Source organism: Culex pipiens, chromosome 2 (genome assembly GCF_016801865.2).
Source record: "Culex pipiens pallens isolate TS chromosome 2, TS_CPP_V2, whole genome shotgun sequence".
NCBI lineage: Eukaryota > Metazoa > Arthropoda > Insecta > Diptera > Culicidae > Culex > Culex pipiens.
This window is the reverse complement of record NC_068938.1, coordinates 99,873,300-99,885,263: the sequence shown is the minus strand read 5'-3', so window position 1 is coordinate 99,885,263 and position 11,964 is coordinate 99,873,300. Positions and strand designations below refer to the sequence as shown.

The 11,964-nt window shown below is 38.4% G+C and overlaps 2 protein-coding genes across 5 annotated transcripts; one reads left to right on the top strand and one right to left on the bottom strand.

Annotated features, from left to right (window-relative positions):
- Window positions 1-2,068, bottom strand: LOC120413137 (glucose-6-phosphatase 3). Of its 4 annotated transcripts, none has more exons than XM_039573844.2 (5): window positions 1,922-2,068; window positions 1,474-1,786; window positions 1,200-1,364; window positions 525-1,124; window positions 1-464 (listed from the first exon to the last, which is right to left on the bottom strand). In XM_039573844.2, the coding sequence occupies exons 2-5, from the start codon at window positions 1,533-1,535 to the stop codon at window positions 233-235; spliced, it is 1,059 nt and encodes a 352-aa protein (XP_039429778.1). In that variant the 5' UTR covers window positions 1,536-1,786; window positions 1,922-2,068; the 3' UTR covers window positions 1-232. The 4 variants fall into 4 exon arrangements, with proteins under 4 accessions (XP_039429778.1, XP_039429777.1, XP_039429779.1 ...); XM_039573843.2 differs by having other exon boundaries at window positions 1,474-1,827; window positions 1,922-2,064; XM_039573845.1 differs by lacking the exon at window positions 1,922-2,068 and having other exon boundaries at window positions 1,470-1,876.
- A 3,478-nt stretch (window positions 2,069-5,546) lies between these two features.
- On the top strand, window positions 5,547-9,807 carry LOC120413144 (uncharacterized). The gene is made up of 2 exons (XM_039573852.2): window positions 5,547-6,711; window positions 9,196-9,807. The coding sequence occupies exons 1-2, from the start codon at window positions 5,547-5,549 to the stop codon at window positions 9,240-9,242; spliced, it is 1,212 nt and encodes a 403-aa protein (XP_039429786.2). The 3' UTR covers window positions 9,243-9,807.
- Window positions 9,808-11,964: the final 2,157 nt, after the last annotated feature.

The window sequence follows — 11,964 nt, the reverse complement described above, 5'->3', positions numbered from 1 at the left end:
TTTTGATTTAGAATTTGTTTTATTAGTAAATTGACTTCTAGCAACAGTGTGAACAGATGCGATAAATTTTGCGCGTGAGATCGTAATTTATAAAAAGCGTCATCAAAGTCAGCAGTAGTAGTTATCCTGTAGAAAAAAGACAAACGATTTCTGAGTATTTGATGTGTGTATGTTTTTGTGTGTGCTTTAGTCAAAGCTAGTAATAGCTAGCAGGAGCAGAGCGTTTATCGTCTTAGTTCATTTTAGGCCTTGTGTTGCGTTGTACTCTAGGATCTATCACTACGGTCGCGATTGCGGGGACGAGGCGCATGTAGCCGTAGGTGAAAATCAGATAAACTAAAAACGTGTACAGATAGTAGACGATGACGCCGTAATACCGTGGCGTGTAGTAAATTGCTGCCCACTTAGCGCCCATCATGGCTAGCGTCAGCGGAATGCTTCGTTTCCAGTTTAGTCCGGCAGATCTGCAAATGGAGATGGATTAATGGGACTCACTAACTCTTTGGGTTGCGTGTGCGGCTCACTTGAGAACTGGACCCACAATGGCGAAGGCAAACAGGGCACCGGTCAGACGCACGATACTAAACACCAGTGTCGTGTTGGGGTCGAGGAAGAACGGATCATCGCACCACTTGAAGGCCATTTTCACCGGCCACTGGGGATCAACTCCGAATAACTTTTGGCCCCAGTAAATGCCCAGCAGTAGCAAGCAGATCAAACAGCAGTACGCCAAACGTCTCCTGCGCGTCAACTTGGTCAAATACTTCTCAAAGCTGAGCGACATGGTCACCTTCGTAAGCAGGACACCGGCCAGAATTCCGAAGATGCATTGGTGCAAAAAGTGACACCCAAAGTACATCCGCGAGATTGATATGAGCAGCAGCGAGAAATAGTAGCAAACGCGAAGGCTTATCACAACTGGCTTTCCATGGCGCAAAACCGCTGCCTCCTCGAGCACGGAAAATATTACATACAAGTAAGTGGTCGAGGTCATTAGATGACCGCTCGGATTCCCCGGACTTGGCTCGCAAGTTAGCTCGTTCTGGTACAATTTTGGACGGTTCAAGGTCGTAAATTCGCTGGTTTCGCGAACCCACCAAAAAGGTCGATCCTCGGCGAGTATCCTGCCAAAGAAACCCCCAAACCCCGATAATAAATTAATCACACCGTCCTCTTACGCAACAACGCGCACCACGCACCATTTCAGTATCGTATTAAAGTACTCGGTTAGCAGCACACTCAACAGCAGTCTCGAGTACAACCGGGTATTGAAGGCAGCCACCACCGGAATCACCGTAAGAAACAACACCTTCGGATCAAACGCCCTCGTTACCAGCGCCAGGAAGTCCTCGTAGTTGGAGAAGCTGAAAGAAACCCATCAGCACCGAAAGAACAAAAAACAAAAAAAAACACACTCAGAACTCCGTCACTTCCGGCAAATTTTCATCGTTTGGCAAGCGTTTCCTTACTTACACATCCTGCACGTAAAGAATCTGGTAAATTTCACTCTTGAGCAGCGAACTGTACAGTTTCATAACGAGGCCGCAAATTGGTAAACCACTGGATAATTGGCAGAGGGGAAAAAAAGAACCTAAAACCGTGTCACTAGACTATACGAGCAGCAGACACTTCATGGCTTTTGCCCAATTGATTGGCCTGTATACCGCCGCCGTGCACCTTCTCTTCTATAGATGGTCCGATTGGGCGTGAATTTTTCACTAGCGCAAATTCGTAAAGTTTTCCGGGGGTTTGGAGGGGGTCGGACAGGACGATGGAACGCGAGGTGCTGCAAATTATTGAGAATGTGTCAGGATCAGCTGGTAGGATCTAAAAGGATACAGCCGAGGGAAAAAAAACTAGTAGTGTGGGGACACTTGCGAACCGTGTGTTGTGGGTAATAAAATTGACGGAAAATCGATACCCGCTGCTGCTGCTGCTGTATGGTTAGACACGAGGACCGGCGCACGCGCCTCGAAACACGTGGCTTTGAGTGGACTGTTGAAATTGGCGCGCGAAACGATACACGTCTGTCGTCTGGAGGTTTTTTTTTAATTCGGGAAATTAAATTTTGGTTTGTCACGAAGCAATGATGAATGAAAACTAGATCGACTCAATTTGGCATTTTGATGCGTGAACGTAAAAAAGTGGTTCAACTTTGATTTTTGGCCTTCCACGACAGGGCTGAATAGTATGGATGTACTGAGGAGCTTAAATTCGGGGTATGAGCCCGTTCGGGCAAACACTCGAGCATCTCAAACCATTTTGCAGTTACTATCAATGTTGTAGGGGTCAGTACGGGTCAACTGTGTACACTTCGAGGGAACGTTCATCTCTTGATAGTTTTTTTTTTAGTTTAGTTAAAACAGAAATCCCAAGTTTGGTGCCGATTGCACCATCCCTCTTTCTTTGGCACCGCCCTTTTTACGACTTTCTAAAAAAAAGTTTTTATTCTTTATTCGTAACTTTCCAACTATTAGACCAAAATACTTTTTTCTGGTTGTTTTTTTTATATGAAATTGTCTGAAGAATTAATTAAAAATAAAATATCATCCCTCAAATGCTTTCCAATATCGTTTTTTTGCAGTTTATTGTTTAAAAGGTGATTTTCGCCCATTTCCCGGGCAATTTAACATAAGAATCAATTCATATCTTAATTGCATATAATATCTGATAGCGCCATGTACCAGTGCATTGAATTGAAAACCCCTGAAATTCGAGAACAGAACACTGATGAGCAATTCTCTGAGATTTCGCTCATTCGATTTTTTTTGTATTTTTTATTCCGGCTGAAACTGTTTTGGTGCCTTCAGTATGCCCAAAGAAGCCATTTTGCATCATTAGTTTGTCCATATAATTTTCCATACAAATTTGGCAGCTGTCATTACAAAAATGATATATGAAAATTCAAAAATCTGTATCTTTTGAAGGAATTTTGTGGTCGTTTTGATGTCTTCGGCAAAGTTGTAGGAATGGACTACATTGAAAATAAATGATACAAGGTAAAAAAAATTGGTGATTTTTAATTTAACTTTTTGTCACTAAAACTTGATTTGCAAAAAAAAACACTATTTTTAATTTCTTTTATTTTTTAATAATTTTAGAGGACATAAAATGCCAACTTTTCAGAAATTTCCAGGTTGTGCAAAAAAACTGTGACCAAGTTATGATTTCTTGAATCAACACTGATTTTTCAAAAAATCGAAATATTGTACTTTAGTACTTAAGTGAAATTTTCATAAAGTGCACCGTTTTCAAGTTATATCCATTTTTAGGTAACTTTTTTGAAAATAGTCGCAGTTTTCTATTTTTTTTTAAATAGAGGACATGTTTGCCCAATTTTGAAAAAAATATTTTTGAAATGGCAATATCTCAGCAACTAAAGGTCGTATCAACAAAGTTTAAAAAAGCAAAATATAGAGAATTTTCTCAGCTAATAAAAATGGTCGAAATCGGCCGATTTCGTAGAGAGTTCTCAACTGTATCTTTGGAATGATTTTTTTTGATCGATTTGGTGTCTTCGGCAAAGTTGTAGGTATGGATAAAGACTATACTTAAAAAATATGATAAACGGTAAAATTTTTTTTGGTGATTTTGTATTTCACATCGAAAAATGAAATTGAAAAAAATTTGCGACCAATATTTCGATTTTTGGAAAAAATCAGTTTTTGATTCAAAAATTCATAACTCGGTCAAAGATTTTTTGCCCATTCTGGAAATTTCTGAAAAGTTGGCATTTGATGTCCCCTTAAACATATCAGTAAATAAAAAAAGTTAAAAATAGTGTTTTTTTGTAAATCAAGTTTATTTTTTGTGTAGTCCTTACACCCTTACCAAAAATCATGATTTTTTGAGTTCCAAATCCCACTTTTCATACGATTTTTTGAGTTCAGGTACTACAACCATAAAAATGGTTATATGGGTTGAACTGAAAAATTCGTATGAAAAGTGGGATTTGGAACTCAAAAAATCATGATTTTTGGTAAGGATGTATTCATACCTACAATTTTTTCGAAGACAGCAAATCGATCAAAAAAAATCTTCCAAAGGTACAGATTTTCGATTTTTCATACAGTATGTAAAAAAAGTATTTACACCCCTTGGGCACTATGCACATTTTGTGATGAAATATGTAAAAAAAATAAAGTTTGACAGGAACCTAGTAATACGTTTTGTTCAGAAACTCATGCCAAACATTTTGCTACAAAAAGCTCATGAAAAGATGATTTCTATAAAAAGTTATATAACAAATACTATTACGAAAATAAAAAAGGTGCAAAAAAAGTTTGTACAGCTTTCGAAAAATTAACATAAATAATGTTATTTGTTGACAAATCACCATAAATCCAGTCTCCCAACTCCAAATAGGCATCCTTGACTGATTAAAAAAATAATTTGGATTGAATATAAAGTTTACTAACTACTCAGAATAAAACTTTATATAACTCTGGAAATTATATATAAAACTTAGCTAAACTTAATTTTGCAAACATTTAATTCAAATAAATGTCAAAATATTACTATAGAATTGCTAAATAAACATTTTGGAGTGGGCATAACACCGTTTTGGGGGTATTTGTATCGATAGAATAGATTTTTCGTTGGAATTTCGTACCAACCCGGAATTACGTCGTCGGAAAATCCGCCGGCATCTGAACCGGTCCACAATTCACAAGTCAACCTATGTGGCATCAGAAAGGGCATAAAATTTCCGATCTTTTGATACCCATACATCCAGGTTTTCTATAAAAACCCACGTTTTTAAATACCTAAGCAAAAACGTTGTTATGGTTTCGTTTGAGCAACCTTCCAAAAATGTATGGAATTTCGTAATTTTTGTTCTTGTGGATCAAACTTACTTTTTGCCCAGGTATTTAAAAACGTAGGTTTTAAAGAAAACCTAGATGTATGGGTATCAAAAGTGTTATGGCAACACTGAGTCGACGAAGTCGACATTAGAATTGTTGAAAAGTCGATGAGCTGAGCTCTCCAATAAATATCGTTCTCTTTTGCTGCGAATCGTCGAACCGCAAGGTCTTGTTTCTATTCCCTCATCACTCACTTACAAACATTAAAGTGGCGACGACGGAGAAGTCTTATATTTAAAAAAAAGGTTTTTTTTTGCCAGCGGCGGTGGTTCTACGCTGTTTTTCTGCACCGGCTGCTGTGATTTTTGGTCATTATTTTTGACAAGATCTTCGGGTTTGTAGCTGAATAACAAGTAAGTTTCACGTTAGCAGTAAGGAGTTCGTTTGTTTGGACGCTGAAAGTAATTTTCTTTATTCGAGACACGTTTGGTAGTCTCCGAGTTAGCAACTTGGACACCATTTTGTTTTGCCATTGTGTGTTAAAGAATAAAGAGTTCTTTGTTTTGACGCCATTGTTTAACACACGCGGTAGTCATCAGCTTTTTGACGCGACACTCGTGTGTCTGCCAGTGTTTAATAATTTAAAGTTGTGTGACATCGCATCGGGCTAAACATTTTGCGTTTGGTTGCCCCTGTTGCATAGTTTGCCAAATTTTAATCGGCTGTGTTTTATTTTTCAAAATGCCCAACAGCATGACGCTTGTTAATCAGATTGAACAATTCATTCCCGGGACCATTCCGTTTGCACAATACCTCGAGCAGTTGGAGTGGGTTTTCGCTCACCACCAGGTGGAGCAGGATGAAGATAAGAAGAAGGCGTTTCTGGCTGCGAGCAGCAGGGAGGTATACACCGAGCTGAAAAAGTTGTTCCCCGGAAAAGACCTGAAAAAGGAAACGTTCGTGTCGATAACCACTGCGTTACAAAAAAGATATGACAAGACTGACAGCGACATGATTCAGCGTTTTAAATTTTATCAGCGCAAGCAGCGGGAAAACGAGAGTGCTGAAGATTTCATCCTAAACGTGAAACAACAAGCGGAGCTTTGTGATTTCGGGCAGTTTAAGGATCAGGCCATCCGGGACCGTCTTGTGTGTGGGTTGAACGATGAAGTGCTTAGGCAGCGGCTCTTTGACGAGGAAGATCTCACGTTAACAAAAGTAGAAAAAATGATCGTAAACAGAGAGCTCGCTACGGTGCGGGCCAAGCTAGTGTCGGACAATGATGTTTATAGGGGAAATGTGCTTAATCGTGTTGGTGACCGTGACAGAAACAACAGAGGGCACGGTGCGCCCAGTTTCCGTGGTCGATCGCGCAGCAGGGGGCGTCCGGGAGGTAGAAGAGAGAGAAGCCGTTCGTTTTCTGCGGGCCGCAGGCACCGTTCTCCGACGGCGAATAAGCGTAAATTTTTCTGTACTAATTGTCGTCGGCCTGGTCACACGCGCAGTTATTGTTTTGATTTACCGGAAAATAAAAAAGCGGTGAAATTTTTGGATGAACCTGTTCCTAAATCTACTGTTAATCGTCGGTTGGTAAACTATCGAGAAGACGAGAGTGATTATGACGAGGACATGGACTGTCTAATGATCTCGTCTATCAAGAAGTTGAGCGAGCCTTGCTTGCGTAATGTTTACGTCGACGGAAAGCAGATTTCTGTTGAGGTTATTTTCAACGGCATCAGGCGAAACGTCAAGCTGATCGTGCTTCGTTGTAGCAGTGTTTTTGCTCCTCTTCTCGGGCGAGACTGGCTGGACGTGTTCACTCCGAGCTGGAGAGATGCTTTTGGAATCAGCGCTGGGATTAAGCAGCTGGACGATCATCATGATCGTATGGTCGAGGAGTTTAAGCGTAAGTTTCCTAACATTTTTGATAAATCTCTGGCTTCACCAATTAAAGGATATGAAGCAGAACTTGTTTTGAAAAGTGACACACCAATTTTTAAGCGTGCTTATGATGTGCCATTAAGGTTGAAAGACAAAGTGATTGATCATTTGAAAGGTTTAGAACGTGATGGTGTGATCACGCCAATTGATGCAAGTGAGTGGGCATCACCAGTCATTGTTGTGATTAAGAAGGACGGTGGTATTAGAATGGTCATTGACTGTAAAGTTTCTATAAATAAAGTGATTATTCCAAATACTTATCCTTTGCCTTTAGTGCAGGATATTTTTGCGTCCTTGGCTGGTGCTAAAGTTTTTTGTTCCCTTGATCTTGCTGGTGCTTATACGCAACTTTTGTTGTCAAAAAAATCACGAGAAATAATGGTAATCAACACAATTATTGGTTTGTTTGTTTACAATAGGTTACCACAGGGTGCTTCTTCCAGTGCTGCTATTTTTCAGCGCATTATGGAGAAAGTTTTGTTTAATCTAGATGGAGTATATTGTTATTTGGACGATGTTTTGATTGCGGGCAAGGACAAAGAGGACTGTGTGTGTAAGCTTGAATTAGTGTTGGAGCGTCTCTCTAATGCTAATATCAAGGTAAATCTGCAGAAATGCAAATGGTTTGTGAATAGTTTGCCGTTTTTGGGTCATGTTTTGACCGATAATGGTTTAATGCCCAGCCCAGATAGAGTTGAAACTATTCGGAGGGCTAAAATTCCGAATAATGTTTCTGAACTTAAGGCATTTTTGGGTTTGATTAATTACTATGGTAAATTCATTCCCAATTTGTCCACACGCCTCAGTTGTTTGTATCGTTTACTTAAGAAGGAAGTACGTTTTGTTTGGAGCCCTGAGTGTAATCGAGCTTTTGAGCACTGTAAGCAATGTTTGTTAAATTCAAAATTGTTGGAATTTTTTGACCCTAGTAAACCTGTGATAGTTGTGACTGATGCTTGTAGTTATGGTTTGGGTGGAGTTTTTGCACACCAGATAAATGGTGAAGAGAGACCAGTTTGTTTTACATCTTTTAGTTTGAATAATGCACAAAAATCTTACCCAATTTTGCATCTGGAAGCGTTAGCTGTTGTTAGTACCATTAAAAAGTTCCACAAGTTTTTGTTTGGCAAGAAATTTACAGTGTTTACGGATCATAAGCCGTTAATTGGAATTTTTGGCAGAGAGGGGAGAAATTCGTTGTTTGTGACAAGATTACAAAGATATGTTTTGGAATTGAGTATTTATGAGTTTGATATTGTGTACAGGCCCTCTGCCAAGATGGGGAACGCAGACTTTTGTTCGCGATTTCCGTTGCCTGAAGAAGTTCCAGCTGCGCTTCAGCGAGAGTATATTAAATGTTTGAACATTACTAACGAGTTTCCATTGGATTTTGCCCTTATTGCTAGGGAAACCAAAAAGGATAAATTTTTACAACAAGTTGTTTATTTTATGAAAAATGGTTGGCCAGACAAATTAGATCGAATTTTTCGGGATGTTTACGCTCAGCATCAAGACTTGGAAGAAGTTGAAGGTTGTTTGCTTTATCAGGATCGAGTTTGTATTCCAGTTTGTTTACAAAAGCGGATTTTAAGTTTGTTGCATAAAAATCATTCAGGTATTACTAAAATTAAGCAATTGGCAAGAAGAACTGTTTACTGGTTTGGCATGAATCATGATATTGAATGTTTTGTTAAGTCATGTAATATTTGTTGCGAAATGAACGCTGTTTCAAAACCTGTTCCTCATTCACCTTGGATCCCGACAAAAAAAACCATTTGCGCGTATTCATGCAGATTTCTTTTATTTTGATAAGAAAGTGTTCCTGGTTATTGTAGATAGTTTTTCAAAATGGTTGGAAGTTTATTACATGAAGTTTGGAACAGATGCCAGGAATGTTAAATCAAAATTTATGAGTTTTTTTGCCAGTTTTGGTCTGCCGGATGTTGTTGTTACGGATGGTGGCCCACCGTTTTATTCTCGTGAGTTTATTGATTTTTTGGAGAGAAACAACATTAGGGTGATGAAGAGCCCACCATACAACCCATCCAGCAATGGGCAAGCTGAGCGCATGGTTAGAGTCGTCAAGGAAGGGTTGAAGAAGTTTATGTTGGATCCCGAGATGAAGGGGATGAACATAGAGGACGTAGTTTCGTTTTTCTTGTTTAATTATAGAAATACCTGTTTGGATAATGGTTTGTTTCCGTCCGAGCGTTTGTTTACTTTTAAACCCAAGACATTATTAGATTTGTTGAATCCACGGAGCAGTTTTAAGAACAATTTGACGATTAATGAAAAAGCTGAAAGTGTACCTGTTGTTCCAGTGAAAAGAGATGAAATTGACGATTTACGGCCCGGAGATTTAGTTTACTTTAAAAATTTCAGATCGACAGAAATTCGTCGTTGGTTGGAAGCAAAATTTCTCAGACGAGTTTCTTCTCATACATTTCAGGTTTCCGTTGGGGGCCGTGTTTACCTGGCTCACAGGAATCAGCTTAAGGTGGCGCGTGGCGGCAACACGCGGGGCGGTCTGCTGGTGACGTCGCGGTACGAGAGTATGCGGAATCGAAAGAGAAGTCGTGAAGAAGAAGAAGACGACACCGACGATGAATTTTACGGTTTCGTCTCCGATTCATTCGTTTTCCACGAGCCGATGGATGTCGACCAAGAACCATCTCGCGAGTTTGATCCCCAAGAGGGTTCATCAGGAAGTAGAAGATTCTCTGAGAATTTGCGTTCAGAAAACGAAGGTCATTTGGATCGTTCAGAATTTAATCCGCGTAGATCGAGTAGATTGAAAAAGGCAAAGAAAGATAGCCGTTTTGTTTATTTCTAATTTGCAATGTTAGGTTTTTGAAGATTAATTATTTTGCGTCTTTTCGTTTGAATTCATTCATTCAGAATTATTGTTAGGATTGAAAATAAAATTATGAATTGTAATATACTTTAACTCTAAAAGGGAAGAACTGTTATGGCAACACTGAGTCGACGAAGTCGACATTAGAATTGTTGAAAAGTCGATGAGCTGAGCTCTCCAATAAATATCGTTCTCTTTTGCTGCGAATCGTCGAACCGCAAGGTCTTGTTTCTCTTCCCTCATCTCTTACTTACAAACATTAAAAAAAGATCGGAAATTTTATGCCCTTTCCGATTCCACATAGGTTGACTTGTGAATCGTGGACCGGTTCGGATGCCGGCGGATTTTCCTTCGACGTAATTCCGGGTTGGTACGAAATTTCAACGAAAAATCTATTCTATCGATACAAATACCCCCAAAACGGTGTTATACCCACTCCAAAATGTTTAGCAATTATATGGTAATATATTGACATTTAGTTGAATTAAAAGTTTGCAAAATTAAGTTTAGATAAGTTTTATATAGAATTTCCAGAGTTATATAAACTTTTATACTAAGTAGTTAGTAAACTTTATATTCAATCCAAATTATTTTTTTAATCAGTCACGGATGCCTATTTGGAGTTTGGAGACTGGATTTATGGTGATTTGTCAACAAATAACATTATTTATGTTAATTTTTCGAAAGCTGTACAAACTTTTTTTGCACCTTTTTTATTTTCGTAATAGTATTTGTTATATAACTTTTTATAGAAATCATCTTTTCATGAGCTTTTTGTAGCAAAATGTTTGGCATGAGTTTCTGAACAAAACGTAGTACTAGGTTTCTGTCAAACTTTAAATTTTTTACATGTTTCATCACAAAATGTGCATAGTGCCCAAGGGGTGTAAATACTTTTTTTACATACTGTAAATCATTTTTGTATGGACAGCTGCCAAATTTGTATGGAAAATTATATGGACAAACTAATGATGAAAAATGGCTTCTTTGTGCATAGTAAAGGCACCAAAAAAGTTTCAGCCGAATTAAAAAACACAATAAAAATAAAATGACCGAAATCTCAGAGAATTGCTCTATGGAAATAAACTTTGAAAAATGTATGTAACGATGTAATTTTTTTCGTTGCGAAAGTGTTTTCCAATAATTGTTCCTCCAATTTCAATAACATTTCAAAAATTTTGGTCAGTCACTTTGATTCGTTATTCAAATGTCGTGAGTTCGAATCAAGAGGTGAAAGGTCTTCTTTGTGAAATATTAGTTTTATTTATTTTCAGTCTATAAAACAAAATTTACGTTCGCTACAATAATTTAAAATAATTATAGATTAGGCCGTTGTAAATCTAGAGTTTTTTTAAAAGGTCTTATAACCTATTGTGTTTCATATGTTTAAAGGACCTTTTCAAAAAAAATCTCTAGAAATATTTTTCAAAGTTTATGTTTTAGAAGTATAATCAAGAGTATAATCACCTTTTTTTTGCGAAAAAAATGTTTCGTCAATACTTAGAAATTTCGGAAATTAATGATCGTAGGAGATAAACTTCAATTTGCAACGGCCTCACTTATAATTTTTACTATTTAATAAATACACAGACCAACAAAATTTCTGCGCAGCCCCAATTCGAGGGGAACCATAACTTTCGGGTGGCAGTGCGTGGCCGAATGGTTACGCTGTCCGCTTTGTAAGCGGATGATTCTGGGTTCGATTCCCATCTGCTCCAACCTTCCATCGGATGATGAAGTAAAATGTCGGTCCCGGCCTTGGTTGTTGTTAGGCCGTTAAGTCATTCCAGGTGTAGGAGTCGTCTCCATGCCATAAATACAAACAACACACCAAACCAAGCCTACTCCGGTGGAATCGCTGGCGGCGGTTGGACTCGCAATCCAAAGGTCTTCAGTTCAAACACTGGGGTGGAAGGTTCCTTGGAGTAGAAAGAGGTTTGGTTGCTCTCCACATTCAAGCCTTCGGACTCCTAGGTTCGAGCAGAAACTTGCAATAGATACCACAAAAGACCCGGGGGTCGTCAATGTGGATGGTTTGATTTTGATAACTTTCGGGTCCCCAGAAACACCCCCGAGATTTCTTCTGATGTGAATTTTTAAGCAGTATAGGGGAAAGTGGGGCAAGTGTAACAAGCTGAGGAAATGCTCGTCCCATTAAAAACGATATAAAATCTGTCGGATTTTTTATAATCATTTTAAATATTCTAGGTCTTGACTAAGACTTTGATAGAACAAGTTTTTAAAAAATTCTGTTTTTAATGTAAAAAACTGATTTTAAAATTTTTCATTTTTCGTAAGTTCTACTCAACTAGTGGGGCAAGACCACAGACTGTGACACTACTGATCTAGGAAAAATAGCAGCTT

Bases quoted from the DNA above. Each gene is read 5' to 3' on its own strand.
- LOC120413137 (XM_039573844.2), bottom strand. From the start codon at position 1,535: ATGAAACTGTACAGTTCGCTGCTCAAGAGTGAAATTTACCAGATTCTT. The intron at 1,365-1,473 runs GTAAGTAAGGAA...GGTTTCTTTCAG, and splicing joins ATTCTTTACGTGCAGGATGT to CTTCTCCAACTACGAGGACT. The intron at 1,125-1,199 runs GTGCGTGGTGCG...TTTCTTTGGCAG, and splicing joins TTTAATACGATACTGAAATG to GATACTCGCCGAGGATCGAC.
- LOC120413144 (XM_039573852.2), top strand. From the start codon at position 5,547: ATGCCCAACAGCATGACGCTTGTTAATCAGATTGAACAATTCATTCCC. The intron at 6,712-9,195 runs GTAAGTTTCCTA...CATACATTTCAG, and splicing joins TATGGTCGAGGAGTTTAAGC to GTTTCCGTTGGGGGCCGTGT.